The following is a 17,572-nucleotide window of genomic DNA, read 5'->3' as shown; positions in this document are numbered from 1 at the left end:
ATTTAATAGAAGGCTCCTTATTTTTTGGAAACACTTATAAAACAGAATTAATGTCAAGGTGCATGGAAAAGATAAGTTTAAGTGTGACATTGTGTTTATTTGAAGTGACATGTAGTTTTTTTCTTATAACTACTTTCTTTGTGGTGTTTAAATTTTTTCTTAGGTATTGTGGTGGATTAGTTAGGAGTTTGGGGTGATTGATTACCTTAAAATATTGGTTGATAAATATCTACCTGAGTAGTCAACTCTCAATTACCTACTTAAATTAAGCCATATTTTGCTGTTAACAAGAGAAAAATAGGTAACCCGAATCACTTATTTGCCTTCAGGATAATTCTTAAAAAACACGTTTTATTGTTGAACTTTTTTTTTAAAGGATAATGTTAGAGTTAGTTTGTCATTTCCTGAACATTTAGTCCTTCATTTGAGGGATGGGGAGAGGATGGAGAGGACGTGGGAAGGACAGTGTTAGAGGTGAAACTAGTCTTGGATTAAATTTTTTATAGACAAACACTCAATTGAGAGTTAACTATACTTGTTTAGATTTTGTATTAGTGAATTTGCAGTTTTTCAGCAAATTAATTTTTTTCCTTTTATAACAAAGTCCTTTTTTCCACATTTTATACTTATGTTAGCATGCTTTTTTAGAGACATCAGCCTTGGTGGGCTGGATTATTCTCATTAATACTTTTAAAGTATATAAGCAACTAAATTCCAATAAACTTTTGACTACTTTAGAAGTGGTTTCACAGCCTATCTTTACAGATGGAGAAATGAAGGTAAAAAGATTAACCTCTTATCAATATCAATAAAGTGTCTTTAGTTCAGACTTTTGGAAAGTACTTTAACTTGCTGCCTTGAAAAATATCACATGCTGATTTTCTAAATGACAGCTGTATTGTTAATGTTGTACCCTTGGATTTTTAGTAGTAATTTATATAATTTTTATTGTTTTCATGTAAAGTATTGCAGCATGGTAGTTTTTTTGTTTTGTTTTGTTTTTGTTCTCATTTGATGTTTAATAGGACTTTGGGTTTACCCTGATGATTAGGTAAAACAGATTAAGGGACTCATTTGATCTAAGTATTTGAAAGCTAATGAAATTATTCTTCTTAGTTCTTATTAAATGATAAAGATTTGTTATAAAGTTTTTAAGGTATACTAAATTTCCACTGGACATTTTATTTTAGCAAAGCAGTTTTGAATATATATTTTAAACACGCCAAAACAAACAAAAATTCCACATGCCTATCAATTAACTACTTTTACCACTAAATATTGCACTCTTTCTTTTTAGTTGCCTGCCAATAAAGATGCCTTTCGAAAGACATGGAATCCCAAGTATACACTACGTAGCCATTTTGATGGAGTACGGGCATTAGCTTTTCATCCTGTAGAACCTGTGCTGGTTACTGCCTCTGAGGACCATACTCTGAAACTTTGGAACTTGCAAAAAACAGTTCCTGCCAAAAAGCAAGTATTTTAATGTTAGCCTATTTTTTTTCCTTCCAAATTTGCTAATTGTAAATAATTATTATTCTTTATGGTCCCATATCTTTTATGTACTCATTTGATCTTTCCTAATGACTCTTGTATATCAACCAATGATTTACCATTATTTATCTTCTCCCCCCCCCCACCCTTTTTTTCCCCCTCTTTTAGGAGTGCCTCTTTAGATGTAGAGCCTATCTACACATTTAGGGCCCACATGTAAGTTTTATTGAATTAGGACTTAATTAACAACCATAGTTATTGTTAACCATTATTTATCAATTGTAAAACCTTATAATTTTCTCATAATATTTGTTTTATATTAGGAAAGACATACTGAACAATATTTCATTTGATTAATAATTGTATTAGAATATAATCAGTACTGTTCAAATGTACATGTTTACCTAAACAGTTTTAGATACCACATAAATTTAGAGAGAGGTTGGGGGGTGCAGATATGAGTTTCTTCTTAGGCTTTATAAGTAATTTCTTTCCTCTTTTCCTATAATAGTGGTCCTGTTCTATCATTAGCTATTAGTTCTAATGGAGAACAGTGTTTTAGTGGTGGTATTGATGCAACTATCCAGTGGTGGAATATGCCTAGTCCTAATGTGGATCCATATGATACATATGGTAAGTAAAAGGCTCAAGATGTTTTTTTAAAGTGAATGGGGCTGCAAAAATAATCACCTCAAATATTATAAGATTATTTAAATATGTATTAGTCTCTTCATTTAGTCCTTCCATTTACTAGTAATGTGCTTTATTAAAGAGAAAAATTAAGAAATATCATGTCATGAATGTTTTAGCCTGCAAGTTGGTACTTCCTCTATGGTGTTCAAAAATTAAAAACTGTATTAATTAAAACATTAATTTCAGTACTAGTTACAGAAAGAATAAATTTTAATATAGGGAATAATTTTTAAAACTTAAATACTTTATGTAGTTCAAAAAATATTTAGTGGGAGACGATAGAAACAAATTAGGGACATAAGAGTATAAATCAGTCAACTTGAGGGACAAAAAATTCCTTAACTTAAAAAAAAAACTTTCATTCCCAAATGTCACTTTTAGAATCTGGCTAACAAATACCTGCACATGTATGCAAATATATTTACAAGGGCATTGTTTGTAATCATAAAAAATTAAGTTAAAATGAATGTTTATAAGTATGAGAATGGTTAAATAGTTGTCTACTTAATGGTTGGTTCATTTAAAAAGAATTTAAGGAACTTCCCTGGTGGTCCAGTGTCTAAGACTCTGTACTCCCAATGCTGGGGGCCCGGGTTTGATCCCTGGTCAGGGAACTAGATCCCACATGCCGCAACTAAGAGCCCACATGCCACAACTAAGAGTTCACATGCCACAACTAAAGATCCCACTCGCTGCAGCGAAGATCCCATGTGCCGCAACCAGCACAGCCAAATAAATAAGTAAATATTTAAAAAAAAAGAATTTAAGAGCTCTTTGGTCTTTTTATTTAACACACACTTGGTGCCTGAATTTGCCAGATGTCAAGCATACATCAAGAAATAATAATTAGTCTAATAGAAAAAACAGACTTTAAACACAAACAAGGGGATGGATAGTTACAAATTGTGGTAAATGGTATGAAGATACAGTACTATGAGAGAGAGTAGCAGCCAAAGTCTTCTTTAGATATAGTCTAAAATAATCACATTCAAGCCAAAATCTAAAGAACAAAAGTTAACTTTTAGTAAAGAGTTTTAAGCCAGGAAGCAACGTGGAAATGTAAGGTTTAAAAAGATAACTCTGGCTGTTGCAAGGAGAATAGATTGGGGGTGGGAAGAGTGGAGAAAGGAATACCAGTGTGAAGTTGTAAAGTTGTAACATAGTGATCTGGTAGACTAGGTGAGAGATGATGTTGCCAAGATTAGAGTGGACAGTAGAGCAGTTGGAGAGAAATAGATTTAAGACATACTGGGGAGATAGGGTAGAACAGACAGAATCTATTGATAAATTGGGTTGAGTGGATATAGTGATGGATGAGTGACTCTTGTTTATTTTTTAACAGCTTTATTGAGGTATAATTCACATATGATAAGATTCACCCTTTTGAAGTATACAGTTCAGTAGTTTTTACCATATTCACAGGGTTGTGCAATCATTACCACGATCTAATTCAGAACTTTTTCATTACCACACCTGCATTTTTGACATGAGCAACTGAGTATATGATGGTAGCATATTGAATGGAAACAGAACAGGTGTGAGAAGATAAAGGATGCTGAGTTTGGGTTTTTATGCATGTTAAGAGATGGGAATATCAAGTAGGTACCATCAGTGTCAAGATGTGAGAATGGGTGGTATTACATAGGGAGAATGTGTTGTATAGGGTAGGAAGAGAAGGCAAAATCCTGAGGAACTCTGACATGGTGGGTGGGGTGGCTAGAGCAAGAGAGCCAACCAAAAAAACTAAGAAGGCATGGCCTGTGAGGTAGGAGGATGTCCAGGAAAATGTGGAATCATGCAAGCATACCATTTTGAGAAGAAATGGTATGCACTTTCAAATGTTGCTTAGAGGTCTAATAATATAAGGATAGGAAGGTTCTTTTTTATAAGTAACAAGTAGATCATCCAGGTTTTGGCCAGACAGAGGTTGGATGTTGGGGCTAAGACCAGAAGGTAAAGGGACCTCTGGATGACCTTTCAAGGTACACTCTATGGATGAAAAGCACTGTGATGAGAAGAAGGGAAGGAGGGAAAGGAGGAAGGAAGGAAGGGAAATGTTATTAAATTTGATAGAATAGACTTCGTCATTGGTGATTTTAGCAAGGGTTGTTTTGGTGTGGTGATGGTATTGGAGTAATTTAGAGAGTAAATGGGAGGTAAGAAAGCACATTTACTCAAGATGATTTTCTATTATTTGGTGGGAGGGTGGTGTAAGGTTTGTTTATTAGGTTGAGAGATTTTGGAGCATATTCGTTTGCTGTGGTAATGATCCCAGGGAGGAGGATAATCTGTGTAGTAGAAAAACTAAACATGAAAGCAAGTTAGTGTGTTGAATGGAATCCAGAATACCTGGTGGAATTAGCCTTTTGAGGGAGGGAGGATAATTCCTTAGTTGTATCTGGAAACACGGAGAAGATGGTTTTAGATACTAGTAGATTTATAGGTTGGGTGACAGAAAGGTAGGGGAAAAGTTTCTATTTCAACGCTCTATTTCCCCAGTGAAGTATGAGAGAGAATCATTCATGAGTAAGGGAGGTTACGAACTGTGAGTATTACAGAGATGATGAGAAATATCTGTGGGAAGTGGGAATTTAGTAGAGAAACAGGACTGTAGGACAAATGATGTTCAATGTTATTAGCCTCCATTGTCCATCAAATGAATGGATAAATAAAATGTAGTATATCCATACACTGGAATATTATTTGGCAATAAAAGGAAATGAAGCACTGATACATGCTACAATGTGGATGAACCTTGAAAACATTACGCTAAGTGAAAGAAGTCACAAAAAGCTATTTGTGTAAAATGTCCAGAATAGGCAAATTTATAGAAACAAAGTAGAATAATGGTTGCCTAGGGCTGCAGAAAGGCAGAGAGGAAGATTGGGGGGAAATAGCTAACAAGCAATGAAGGTGTCCTAAAGTTGATGTGGTGATGATTGCACAACTTGTTGAATATACTAAAAACCGTTTAATTGACACTTTAAATTGGTGGGGTTTATGGCATGGGAATTACATCTCCATAAAGCTGTTTTTGTTTTTTTGGTTATTTTAAGTGTGTGTTCGTTCCTTTTAGAAAATTGCAAAAATATAGGAAAGTATTGGAAAGGGGAATAAAAATAACCCATAACTCCACAACATAGAGATGGCTATGTGCACTTTGGTTTATCTTATTATGACTGTATGTGTAGTCTTTATACTTAATAAGTTATCTTTATATACAAAAGCATTTTTTTAAAACTTCTTTCAGCTAACTTTTGTTTGTTTCTTTTGTTACAGAGCCAAATGTTCTAGCTGGCACTTTAGTTGCTCATACAGATGCTGTCTGGGGTCTTGCTTATAGTGGCATAAAAAATCAATTACTGTCATGTTCAGCAGATGGCACTGTTAGATTATGGAATCCACAAGAAAAATTGCCATGTATTTGCACTTACAATGGAGACAAGGGTGAATAAATTTTGCCTCTTTGAAAAAAGCTAATTTTTTAAAAATTTGGAAGATAAAAAAGACAAAGTAGTTGATTTATTATTTCCTGACTGCTTAAAGAGATAATTGAAAGAATTTTATAAAGCTGTGATAATCTTTTTATTCCTAGTCATTTTTTTTATAAGTAAGAAAGGTGCTTTGCAAGTATATCCTGTAGCTCCATGCTTTTTTTGACCTTTTTCAGGACATGTCCTATGTGAAGAATAGAATTATTTGTATGTAACAGTAGAGTAGACAAACAAGGCTACTTATAGGAACAGCAGGAGGCCCTCCACCAGCTCCATCCAAGTGGCTGCTTACAAAGATTGAAGGGATCACAGTCTCAAGCATACCTATAAACCACATATGAGCACACTGATTGAGAAATCTAGCCATAATCATTGAAATAGCACCCTTAACTGGGAAGTGCAAATTGAGTTACACACATGATTTCAAGTCTTTTCCTGTCAAAGAAGGCTTTAATATACCTTGTGACTGTATTTATTTATGTGCATCTGTTTATATTATTTGTGTTGGTATTATTTTTCAAGTAATTTTTTAAAATCATACCTTTTATTTTTACTAAAAATAATTTTTTGTTTTAAAACATTTTAGATGAACATTTATGCTTAATTTTGTTGGGTCTCTAGATACCTTAGTGATTCTACTAATTTTTGAATTGCCTAAATAAGCTTTTGAGGTGAAAATTCATTAAGATAATTTGTTTCTTGCTTCATCTAGGTAATTAATTGCTTACTCCAGATTTCACATAGTTGTGCATTGATCTGGACAGTTGAATTTAATATGTTAAAGAGTGAAATTGCTGCTTGGGCCACTTTAGGATAGTACTGCATCAGTGGATTCCAGAGTCCAAACCTTCATTTTCACAGATCCAAAAATTTGACTTGTATTAGCTATTTGATAAGGCTTACCAGTCTCAGACAGGTGAACAGTCTCCCAAGACAATGATGTGAGAATGCTATTTTATCATTTTACAGTAAGAAATAAAATTGCAAGTGGGCCAGTAAACTAACCTAGGGGTTTTTTTTCTCTCTTAGAAGAAAATGCATAGGAGAACAATAACTTTTGTATATATCTACTCTTACTTTAAGAGCCTTCTAGCTATATTTTTCTTACAATGTTATAAAAACTCCTAATAATTGAGGAAAAGTTACCTATTATATCTTACCATCCTAACACAATTGCTTTCTTTTTCATTATTAACATTATTTCAAGAATATTCAAATTCCTTTTTCTTACTAGAAAATCAGAGATTTCTAAATTACTGTGTTTACACTGTGTCTCTTTGTGCTCCTTTCAGAGCATGGAATACCTACATCGGTTGACTTTATAGGCTGTGATCCAGCTCATATGGTGACCTCTTTCAACACTGGTAGTACAGTAATTTATGATTTAGAAACATCACAGTCATTGGTGATGCTTTCATCACAGATAGATTCTGGTAAGTTTTCTGGTAAGGTTGGAACCTTAAAAAGGATTATTTCACAATAGAGGTAACCTTTTAATTTTTATATTTTGACTGTGTTTAGGATGGAAAAATAATTACTTTCACTGTGTACTTATTATTTCTGCTGTTTCCTCAAATTATGCTTAAAAGCTTGAGTGAGTATGTGGGGACAGAGAAGTGAGTAGAGCAATGTAAAGGTAAAAGAAAGCAAGTGAAATAATTAAAAGTTTTTAATGAAAATACATGTGAAAGTAGAGAAAATATAATGAACCAAATGAACTCATCATCCAGTTCCAATAATTACGTGTAAATGGCCAAGGTTGTAAGTATAGGATGTGGTATGTATTTTACAGTTTATTCAAATAGGGATCCAAATAAGGCCCGTGCATTGTGATTGGTTGGTAAGTCTCTCAGGTCTCTTTTCATCTGTAGGTTCCCCCTCCATCTCTTTTATTTCCCTTGCATTTTTTAATTGAAGAAATAGGGTAGTTTGTCGTATAGAGTTTCCCATAGTTTGGATTTTGCCAGTTACGTCCTTGTGGTATCATTTAATGCGCTCCTCTATTCATTTTATTTCCTGTAAATTGTTTGTGGATCTGGAGGCTTATTCAAATTCAGGTTTGATGTTTTTATTTGTCTTCATTTTAAAGTTTTTAAGTGTTTTTGGCAAGATTATTTCATAGTAATCTGTGAATTTTTTTCAGAAGTAAATATTGTCTGGTTTATCTTTTATGTTTCCAGTCATTGCTTGGGTCCATTAATTCATTAACTGTTGAAAAATTATTTTCTAATTCTATCACTTCTTCTCCATTATTAGCTAGAATGCTTCTATAAAAAGGAACACCTCTCATCAGTAATTTGGTTACCTGGAGTTAGTAGTTATAAAGGAAAAGCAAGATAAATGATTGCTTTAAAATGATGAGGTAGTTCCCTAGCATCCTCCAAAGGTGACCAGTGAGTCTTTTGGGTATTGTTTGCTTTTATTATCATTATAATCTTTCTTGGATATAAATGCATTTTATGTATTTCAGTCTGTTGCAGGTATTATCTTTATTTGCTACTCAGATTATTTCATCTTTGGCCAGTGGGAGCTTATTCAGCTTGGCTCCTGAGTCCTCCTTTTGACATGACCCTGTTAGTTGTTGATGGTTTTCTTACTTTCTGAGATGACAAGGTGTTCTAGGTTCATCTTGTTCACTTTGCACCCCAGATCTGAAATCAGCCATTTCTCTAAGGAGCCATGGTTTCTTTTAGTGGAAAATGGCATTTAAAGACTACAAGATAGGTGCTATGCTATTGAGTCAGTCCCCATGGCTTTCGTGTCTCTTGAGTTGGTCATTGGTTTAGACTTTTTCAGTGGACAGAGCTAGAAGTACATTTTTAATACAGAAAAAGACTGATAAATTTATACAAATACTTCCAATTCTAATTCACATTTATCTCATTGATTTCATATCTTTATCTCATTGATTTTATATCTTTATCTCATTTTAACAATGTTGAAACTCTTGGTTCTCAGCAAAATCATCATAATTTCTTGTTTGATTTATCTCACAGTACAGATACAGTCATCTCAGAATAATAATAGCAACACCACCACCAACAGTATCATTACTGATAATAGGGTATATTCTACTAGTGTTGGACCGTCTAATTACTGTGCTTTTAAAAGTCACTTGAAGTAGTTCATTTCTTTGTGCTTATACTGCCGATTGGATATATGGTTAAGTTCATTTGTTTAATTTTATGGTTAAGTTTCATTTGTTTGATTTTTCATGACTACTCTTTTAAAAGTCATTTTATAATTATAGAAAACATTTAAATGGTTCCATGGTCAAATCTCAAACCACATTATACCCAAAGTGTCTTTTCAACCCAAGTCCCTTTCTTCCTCTTACATAGATTATTTTTTTCAGTGTGTTTAAGTTCAGTTAAGAGTTCTTGTATACATGTAGAATGATTGATTTACTTAGTCTAATAAATGTTGACAATATTTTCCCTTTTTTTTAAAAAAATAATTTATCTATTTGGCTGCCTCGGGTCTTAGTTGCGGCACGTGGGATCTTTCGTTGCAGCACACAGGCTCTACCTTGCAGCGCGCGGGCTTAGTTGCCTCGCAGCATGTGGGATCTTAGTTCCCTGACCAGGGATCGAACCCATGTCCCCTGCATTGGGAGGCGGATTCTTAACCACTGGACCATCAGGGAAGTCCCTTCCCATTTGTTTTGATCTCTCTCTTTTCTCCCTCATCACTAATCTAATCAAAAATTAAGAACTTGATAGTGAAGAAAAGGTCTCATTCCTAAGAACATTAATTCCAGTTCTCTGTTTTATTGTCATTGTGGGTGGCATGTGGGTGGTTCTTGCAAACATCTAATTATCACTTATGAATTTTTTCTTTATTAATTGCCTCTAATTCTTTTATGGGCTATTTATTAAAAGCAATGGTTTGTGAGTCTTTTAAAAATTCTAAACCACCTATATTGACAGTCTGCATTAAAATACTTCTAACTTTTTTCTAAACTTGAGCCTAGTACTATCCATTTATATTATAGGGCATGCTAGCTTACACATATTGTAAGAAATTGTATCTCTCTAGAGCTCTAGTTTTATTTCTTACATTTTTTGTTTTATGTATAAAAGCTTTAGTTGTTAGTGATTCTTATTTTTTGGTAAGACTAAAAAGGCCATCATTTAACTTCTGATTGAAGTATTTGTTTTTTTTTTAATTGAAATATGGTTGACGGACAATATTAAGTCAGGTGTACTACATATTATTTGACATTTGCATACATTATGAAATGATCACCACAATAAATCTAATAACCATCTGTCCTCGTACAAATGTATTGAAATATTACTGACCATATTCCTTATGCTGTATATTACATCACCATGGCTTATTTATTTTATAACTGGAGGTTTGTACCTCATAATCCCCTTCACCTCTTCCCCTGCCACTCCCTCCCCTCCCCTCTGGTAACCACCTATTTCTTTTCTGTGTCTGTGAATCTGTTTTTATTTTATTTTGTCTTGTTTGTACTTTTTTTAGATTTCACATTACATTGACAGTTTGAATTTTGGTGTATTATTCTCCTTTATTTTTCAGGTTTACAATCCAGTAATCACATTAACAGAGTAGTAAGTCATCCCACACTTCCTGTTACAATAACTGCTCATGAAGATAGACACATCAAATTTTTTGACAATAAAACGGGTAAGTAGGTTATCTTATTTTCTATATAAGATATTGACTTCTTGGCTTCAAAATTGCCAAGTTAAACTGATTTAACTCAAATTTTTGCTTTACTTAATGTAGCACACTTATAATATGTTAATTTTTATCCTTAAGTATATATAATACCTTGCTTATTACCTCTTATGATTTCTTCATTTCATGACAGTTATAAACCCTTTCATTTGAAATTTTTTCTTTATATTCTGTTGTGAATTAGTATAGCAGAAAAGATCTCTTTCTAATATTTGGCATTTCAAATATGTCCTTAAAATTATTTCACAGTGGATGAAATGATACAGTGACAATTGTTTGTTGTCATCTTTCCTCTATTTCTTGTTGTAAGGAAAACATACGAATTATATAGAAGTCAAATCAAATTTTAATTTGGCCATAGAATTGTTTGTTTAAGGACCTCTGTATCATCTGTCATTACCTAGAATACTACATAAAGTACTGTTTGCTCTCTTTCAGGAAAAGTCTGATAGCTAAGAGAGGCTTCTTTGAGGAGCTAAAATGATTAGAGGGGTATTGAAGGACTTCCAAATAAGAAACTTAAATGTTAATTGCAACATTTTTTCAGGGCAACAAATTATCAAGCAAGACAGCAAATTAGAACTACAGATTTCTCTTTGAAGGTTGTATAGGACATGGTCATAATTTTTAGTCTTTAGAGTCTTACATAAATATCTTTGTTCAAATAACACTTTTCATGAACAGAGGTTCCTTTTAACTCAGTAGAACAAGTTGAGAAGAGAATGGATATTTACAGGTCTATATATTGCACAGGAAAGAAGATTCATATTCATGTGAATGTTCTCAGTTAACACCTTATCAAATCAATTCTTTAAACATTTTTATGAAGCCTAAACATCTTCCACTGCTGCAAGAGCAAAGAGATAATTTCCTTTACTATATTTCTAAAAAGATTCCTTTCATTAATTATTGAAGATTTACATTTGTAAGGGGAGGTTCAGGAATTTTAGTAGTTATAGTAAAAGCAAAAAGTGAGTCTCTAGAGCTGTTTTACTGGCAGAAATCAGAAATAAGGAGCCTGTAGCCTTTTAAATTGTTTACAAATTCTACCAATTAATTCTTGGTGTTAACCAGCTAGTACCTTATTTGTAATGTGAAGATAATTGAAGCAACAGGCTCTAAACAATGGAAAATTTCTCTCTCTCATTTTCTCTCTCTCATACACACAGATACACACACATACAACACTTGAGTTAAATTAAACTGTAAATTGAGTTGAGATGTATTGTTTTTTAAAAAAGTCTTCTTTGAAAAGTGGTAATTTATTTAAATGTGATAAACTAGAATATCCCAATAACTGGTGTTGATGGTTAGCTAAGTTGTTAATAATAGGGTATTATTCTATCAAATTAATAGTAAGTTTCTTGAATTTTTTTTTTTTTTTAATAAATTTATTTATTTATTTATTTATTTATTTTTGGCTGTGTTGGGTCTTTGTTGCTGCACGGACTTTTTCTAGTTGCAGCGAGCGGCGGCTACTCTTCGTTGCGGTGCATGGGCTTCTCATCGCGGTGGCTTCTGTTGTGCAGAGCACAGGCTCTAGAGCGCATGGGCTTCAGTAGTTGTGGCATGCAGGCTCAGCAGTTGTGGCTCATGGACTCTAGAGTGCAGGCTCAGTAGTTGTGGCCACGGGCTTAGTTGCTCCGCGGCATGTGGGATCTTCCCGGACCAGGGCTCGAACCCGTGTCCCCTGCATTGGCAGGCGGATTCTTAACCACTGCACCACCAGGGAAGCCCTTGAATTTTTTTTTATCTGAAACATAGAAATTGATAGTATGAATGGACTCAATAAGTATTTAGATTTTAACAATAAAAGTATATTTAGTATTTTGCACTGCACTGGCTACTATCATGTATAACATGTTTCTGCTTTCTGAGGGCTTATTGTCTGGGGAAAATAGTGTGTGTGGGTGTGCACACGCTCATACATGCACACACTTATGCATAATGCAGTAGGATAAAGGAGTCTTCATAGAGTGAAGGTTTGAGTGTTTCCTTGAAAGAATGGTAAGGTGTTTGTTTGTTTGATTGTTCTTAAGTGAAGAAAATAGGAAATTCCAGATAAGGGCATATTTTGAGTAGAGGCACAGCAGTGGGAACTTGGGCTGGAACAGAAGTTTCTTATAGGCAAAGCCAGAGAGGTAAGTTTGGAAAAGGACAGCAGAAACTATTGAGGTGAACTTTTCAGAGCCAGGCTAAGAATAATGGATCTTTGTTTACACTATGCACTATGAAAACCACTTGAATATTTGAGCAGGGGTTTGCAATATTGGTTTAGAAAGAGTATTCAAGTCACACTATATGGTAGACCCTTGACTTTAGAGAATTTAAAACTTTCAATTTGTACTAATTGTTCCAGAGAGATCTTCAGGGCTCATGATTTTTAAAATTTTGGTATAGGGACAAATATGAATTGCATATGTGCTGTGCTCAAGAGACTTAGCTAGTGGGTGAATCTGGGAGAAGGTGTAGTACAAGTGAGGGATGTGGAGGAGTTGGAGGAAGAGGGTCTGAATTGGTTATGGACTCATTCATTCAGCAAAGCTTATGAGTATCTGCCATATCCTCAGCACACTTCTCCATGCTTGGTGAACAAAAATAAAATATCTTGTCCTCTTGAATCTTATAGACAAGTGGTATATTGCTTTCTGTAAGTGAAACACTGTTCTATTTGATTTACATATACTAACATGTTTGCTCTTCTAATAGCTCTGTAAGGTAGATATAGCACTATTATCTTCATTTTATAGTTGAAATAAAGGACTTAAAAGAAGTTATTCGTTCAGTGTTACAAAACAGAGAAAATTACAGGTTTGAGATTCAAACCCATGCAGTTTGCTTCCAGAGTCCACTTTTTTTTTTAGTCTGTTTCTTCTTCATTTCATAGATGATCCAAGTCAAAGAGCTTAAGGTGCCGGGGAAGAGAGAACTGGTGACTGCATGTGTCCTCTGTTTCCTCAGTTATAGGAAGAAAGAATTAATCTTGGTGGGGGAAGAAGGGTGGTAGCAGAGCCATGGGGCAAAGGTAAATTTGGTTAAATGTGAGAAGCTGCATGTATATGCTGCTGAAGGAGGGGTCCTAGTTGTTGGGAGGGCTCAGAAGCTTTGTGACTTCTGTGGTCACTAGTAGAAACCCAGCATCCAGCTTGGTTCAGCATTGCACCTCTCTGTAAATGGTCCAATCTGAAGGTCACTCACATTCTGAAGTGACTTCGTGACTATGTAGAGGAAGGTTGATTCTAAACTGACTTTACATATCATAGTGAGGGTTAGTTTAGTGCACAGGCAGGAAAGCTGAAGTTAAACTTGGAAAATTATAGCACCCTTAAAGAAATGGGTAGATCTGCTATTTGGTTGAAAGAATTCTTTGGTTTAAGACATGTTAAATATAGGAGATGTAGGATCATTCTCAGGAGAGAAGTCAGAACTAGATCTGTGAATTAAGAGTCACCATCACAGAGCTGACATTTTTAAGGGAAGCTAATGATGCTTAGTAGTTAACCCCCTAATGTTTTGAGGTTATTGTGCTAGAGGCCAGCCATTTCATACTCTGGATTTTTTTTTTAATAGGAATATTGAGAGGAATGGATTCTAGAACTGATAGATGAATTATGTTGGACTAATAGTATGTTGAATGATTTTTCTGTTTCTCAGGATAGTAGAGAAAAATCGTTAAAATTACTCTGTTAATCTTAGTGTTGATGAAAAACAGACAAATGTGGTTGAAATGACAAGACACTAATTTTGTCCTTAATTGATAATTCTTTAGTATTGTCAGAAAATGGCAGACTTATGTTTTTCAGAGTAACTTTTTGCACATTTGATTATGTTGTGGTTTTGTATTCAGGTCAAGGGCTATAGCCCCATGGCAAATAACAAAAGTAGGTCTATTTCAAGTCTCAGTGTGGAATGTCATCAGGGGACAAGGAGCATGGCAAATGACTGTAAACAAAATTCTGGAGAAAGACCTCCATCTCTCATTAGGAGCAGCCCAGGCATTTGAGTAATAAAGATTCATTGCTGAATGAAAGGGGAGGAAATCTTTTAATTTAGCGGTACTTGCTGTTTTATTCCTTTCTTGGATGAAGCAATTTATGATTTTGCTTTCCAACCATCAGAACATGTATTGCCAATGCAGAGGCTGATGCCCTTGTATTTGTGCAACGCAACTTTGTATTCACAACTTGTTTTTTAATTTCAACTCACTATTGAATCCATTTGCTTGCCAAATCTTAATGAAGATATTCACTAAATTATGTTTTCCAGAATAGTGCTTTTGTTACTATCTGGGGAAATCCAGAGTAATTTCTGTGATGTACTCCCACCCTTCTCCCCTTTCTTGTTTCTAATGTATAAAATGATTGACATTTCAGAAGATAAATGATGCTACTAGAATCTTTAGAGAGAAATATATTCTCTGGTGATTTATCATTAACCCTGTATATAAAATAATCTTTACATCTCTGAATGAGAAGGATTCTATTTTCATTTTAATTCCCCTTTACATGATCTTAAGCTTTTGATGCAACCCTGTAGTCATTATGTTTTCCACTATCATATACTGTCAGATTGATGTCACACAGATGTCTTTAGGAGTTACTGGGAAACTTCTGCATTAGAATTAAAATTGTTTTTAGAATATTATTATAGTGGATGAACCTTGAAGACATTATACTAAGTGACAGAAGGCAGACACAAAAAGCCACGTGTTATTGTATGATTTCATTTGTATGAAGCATTCAGAATAGGCCAGTCCATAGAGAAAGCAGATTAGTGGTTACCAGGGACTTGGAGGGAAGGAATGGGGATTGACTGCTTAGTGGGTACAGGGTTTCCTTTTGCAGAGATGAAAATGTTCTGAACTAGATAATGGTGATGGTTGCACATCATTATGAATGTTCTAAAAGCCACTGAATTGTACCCTCTTAAATGTTTAAAATGGTAAATTTTGTGTTATGTGTATTTTATCACAATAAAAAAATATTGCTGTGGTGATATTATTTTATGTCGATATTGTATTTTGGTTTCTGATCGCTCAAGTTAGTAACTATTTAAAAACTTAATCTTCTCTGTTATGTTTCATTTAGGTAAAATGATCCATTCTATGGTAGCTCATTTGGATGCTGTTACAAGTCTAGCAGTAGATCCTAATGGAATCTACTTGATGTCTGGAAGTAAGTCTGAACTACCTGTACTGCCCACAAATTTTATAATAGAACTGTTACTCAGTAACATTTTTCATTTATTCTTTTACAGGCCATGACTGTTCTATTAGATTGTGGAATTTGGACAGCAAGACATGTGTGCAAGAAATAACAGCACATAGGAAAAAATTAGATGAATCAATTTATGATGTTGCTTTCCATCCATCAAAAGCATATATTGCTAGTGCAGGGGCTGATGCCCTTGCCAAAGTATTTGTGTGAATCAACAAAAACTCTCATCATAACAACAGATTCGCTTGGACACAGAGGGTCTGCATCACTGCCATCAAAAATGTTACTGATATGACACTACATGTGATCTGCCTGATGAAGGCTATTTGGGGCAGGCATAAATTGGTGGAAATCACATCTTAACATCAGGCTCATTAATTTAATTGTAATTACTGTATTTCGTGGGACAAAAAAGGACTCCATTGTTTGTGGCCTGTACTGGATATGAACTGAGCGTATGTCTGTCTTTTAGGTATCTTTAAGCCAGTGTGGAGTCTGATCTTACAAAAAGACTTTTATTTTGGACTCTGTGTGCTGCCTTAGGGTTAGGAATGTGGTGCTCTTGTTGGGGGGAAGTGAGCTCCAAGAGTAGCTTTTTTTCATCTCTTAGTGATCTTCTGTTTATCAGTTGAATGCCACAGATTCCCTTTTAAACTTATTTTGCTTTAAAAAAAATAAAAAAGAAAATTTAACTTAAAATATTTTAGCATTAGTTGCACAAAATGTTTGGATAAAATTCTAGTTTTTATAAGTCTTTTTATATATTTAGCCTGTCACAACAGTGCTCAAGATTGTATTGAAGTTTTTCTGCATTATACAACCCTGAAACACAGAGATCTCACTGACCCGCTGCCGTGTAAGCACACTCTTTCCTTCTTTTGCGTAATACAGCTCAGCTAAGTCTTTCCATAAAGATGCTAAATCACCTTCAACATCACATAACTGTCTTCTTAAACCAAGGACTATTAAGTGTATTAAAATGAAACGGTGGGGTTTAGTACTCCAGATGAACTCTTAAAAAAGAAAAAAAAAAAACTAATCTTGGCATCCTATCACTATGTGATATTTTGTACATCTTACTGTATTTACAAGTTTATTTATCAAGGATTATCCATCTTGCTAATAGCCTATTATTTATTTCACTTTTTGTTGGTCTTTATATCCTTTTATTAATGTGCTAAAGGAACCTGTATATCTATTTTGGAACTCTTTGAATAGTCTAAAATAGACTAAAAATGGAGTATTTTATAGTTTAAGTTACAAACCAAGGTGACTCCCCCCCAGATACATATCTTGGTTTACCATGATTCCAGAGAAAACTATCTTGTTTTAAAATATTTGGAGTAAAATTTTATTTGCATTACAAATAGGATACAAAAATAGTTGAATCAGGATACAGAAATCTGCTGTGTTTGGACTAGTTATCCCTGTTTCATTTTTTCAGATGTGCTTAATTTTATGGTGTAACTAAAGATTTTGTTTGTGTAATGCATGATTAAGACAATAAAGTATTTTTTCTAGTCTTCCAAAAAACTTTTCTGATCAGTTTGCGAGTTTTGATGAGTTTTGTAAGGTTTTTGTTTTACAAACTATGAATCAGCAAATTTTTAAGATTGTACCACATAGCGAACGTACAGCTGTTGAAAAATAATGTATATAAAATGCATATAATAAATATTAAATTGTGTACCTGTATGTTACTGTTGGCTACATTATTTTGTGTTGAATAATAAAGTGCAATACTTTACTCTCCATTAAAGTAGGAAATGGAGATGATTTCTCAGTGAGTCCTTCATTTTTATGCTGTTCTTTTAAACTTTGTACTGTTTATTGATACTCTAATAAGATTAGATCAGTTAATACTGTTAAGAATGCCTTTCTAAGTATTTCACCCCATTTGGGGATTTAAAAATCTTCTATTGAAGTAAGTTAGATAATTCAAAATAACCAAAAAAAAAAAAAAAA

General features: G+C 33.9%; 1 protein-coding gene across 4 annotated transcripts in view; it reads left to right on the top strand.

Moving 5' to 3' along the window:
- Positions 1-17,329, top strand: part of STRN3 (striatin 3) — a 112,833-nt gene extending 95,504 nt beyond the window's left edge. Inside the window, exons 11-18 of one of the 4 annotated variants that reach the window (XM_061180753.1) lie at positions 1,298-1,473; positions 1,663-1,710; positions 2,006-2,127; positions 5,467-5,634; positions 6,974-7,114; positions 10,230-10,337; positions 15,479-15,565; positions 15,648-17,329. In XM_061180753.1, coding sequence (XP_061036736.1) covers positions 1,298-1,473; positions 1,663-1,710; positions 2,006-2,127; positions 5,467-5,634; positions 6,974-7,114; positions 10,230-10,337; positions 15,479-15,565; positions 15,648-15,817 — 1,020 coding nt within the window. In that variant the 3' untranslated portion in view covers positions 15,818-17,329. The remainder of the gene's footprint in view (positions 1-1,297; positions 1,474-1,662; positions 1,711-2,005; positions 2,128-5,466; positions 5,635-6,973; positions 7,115-10,229; positions 10,338-15,478; positions 15,566-15,647) is intronic. The other 3 variants (XM_061180751.1, XM_061180750.1, XM_061180752.1) reach the window with 3 other exon arrangements.
- Positions 17,330-17,572: the final 243 nt, after the last annotated feature.

This window comes from Eubalaena glacialis, chromosome 2 (genome assembly GCF_028564815.1).
Source record: "Eubalaena glacialis isolate mEubGla1 chromosome 2, mEubGla1.1.hap2.+ XY, whole genome shotgun sequence".
NCBI lineage: Eukaryota > Metazoa > Chordata > Mammalia > Artiodactyla > Balaenidae > Eubalaena > Eubalaena glacialis.
Note: the sequence above shows the minus strand (reverse complement) of the source record. Positions and strands in the feature narration are given on the sequence as shown.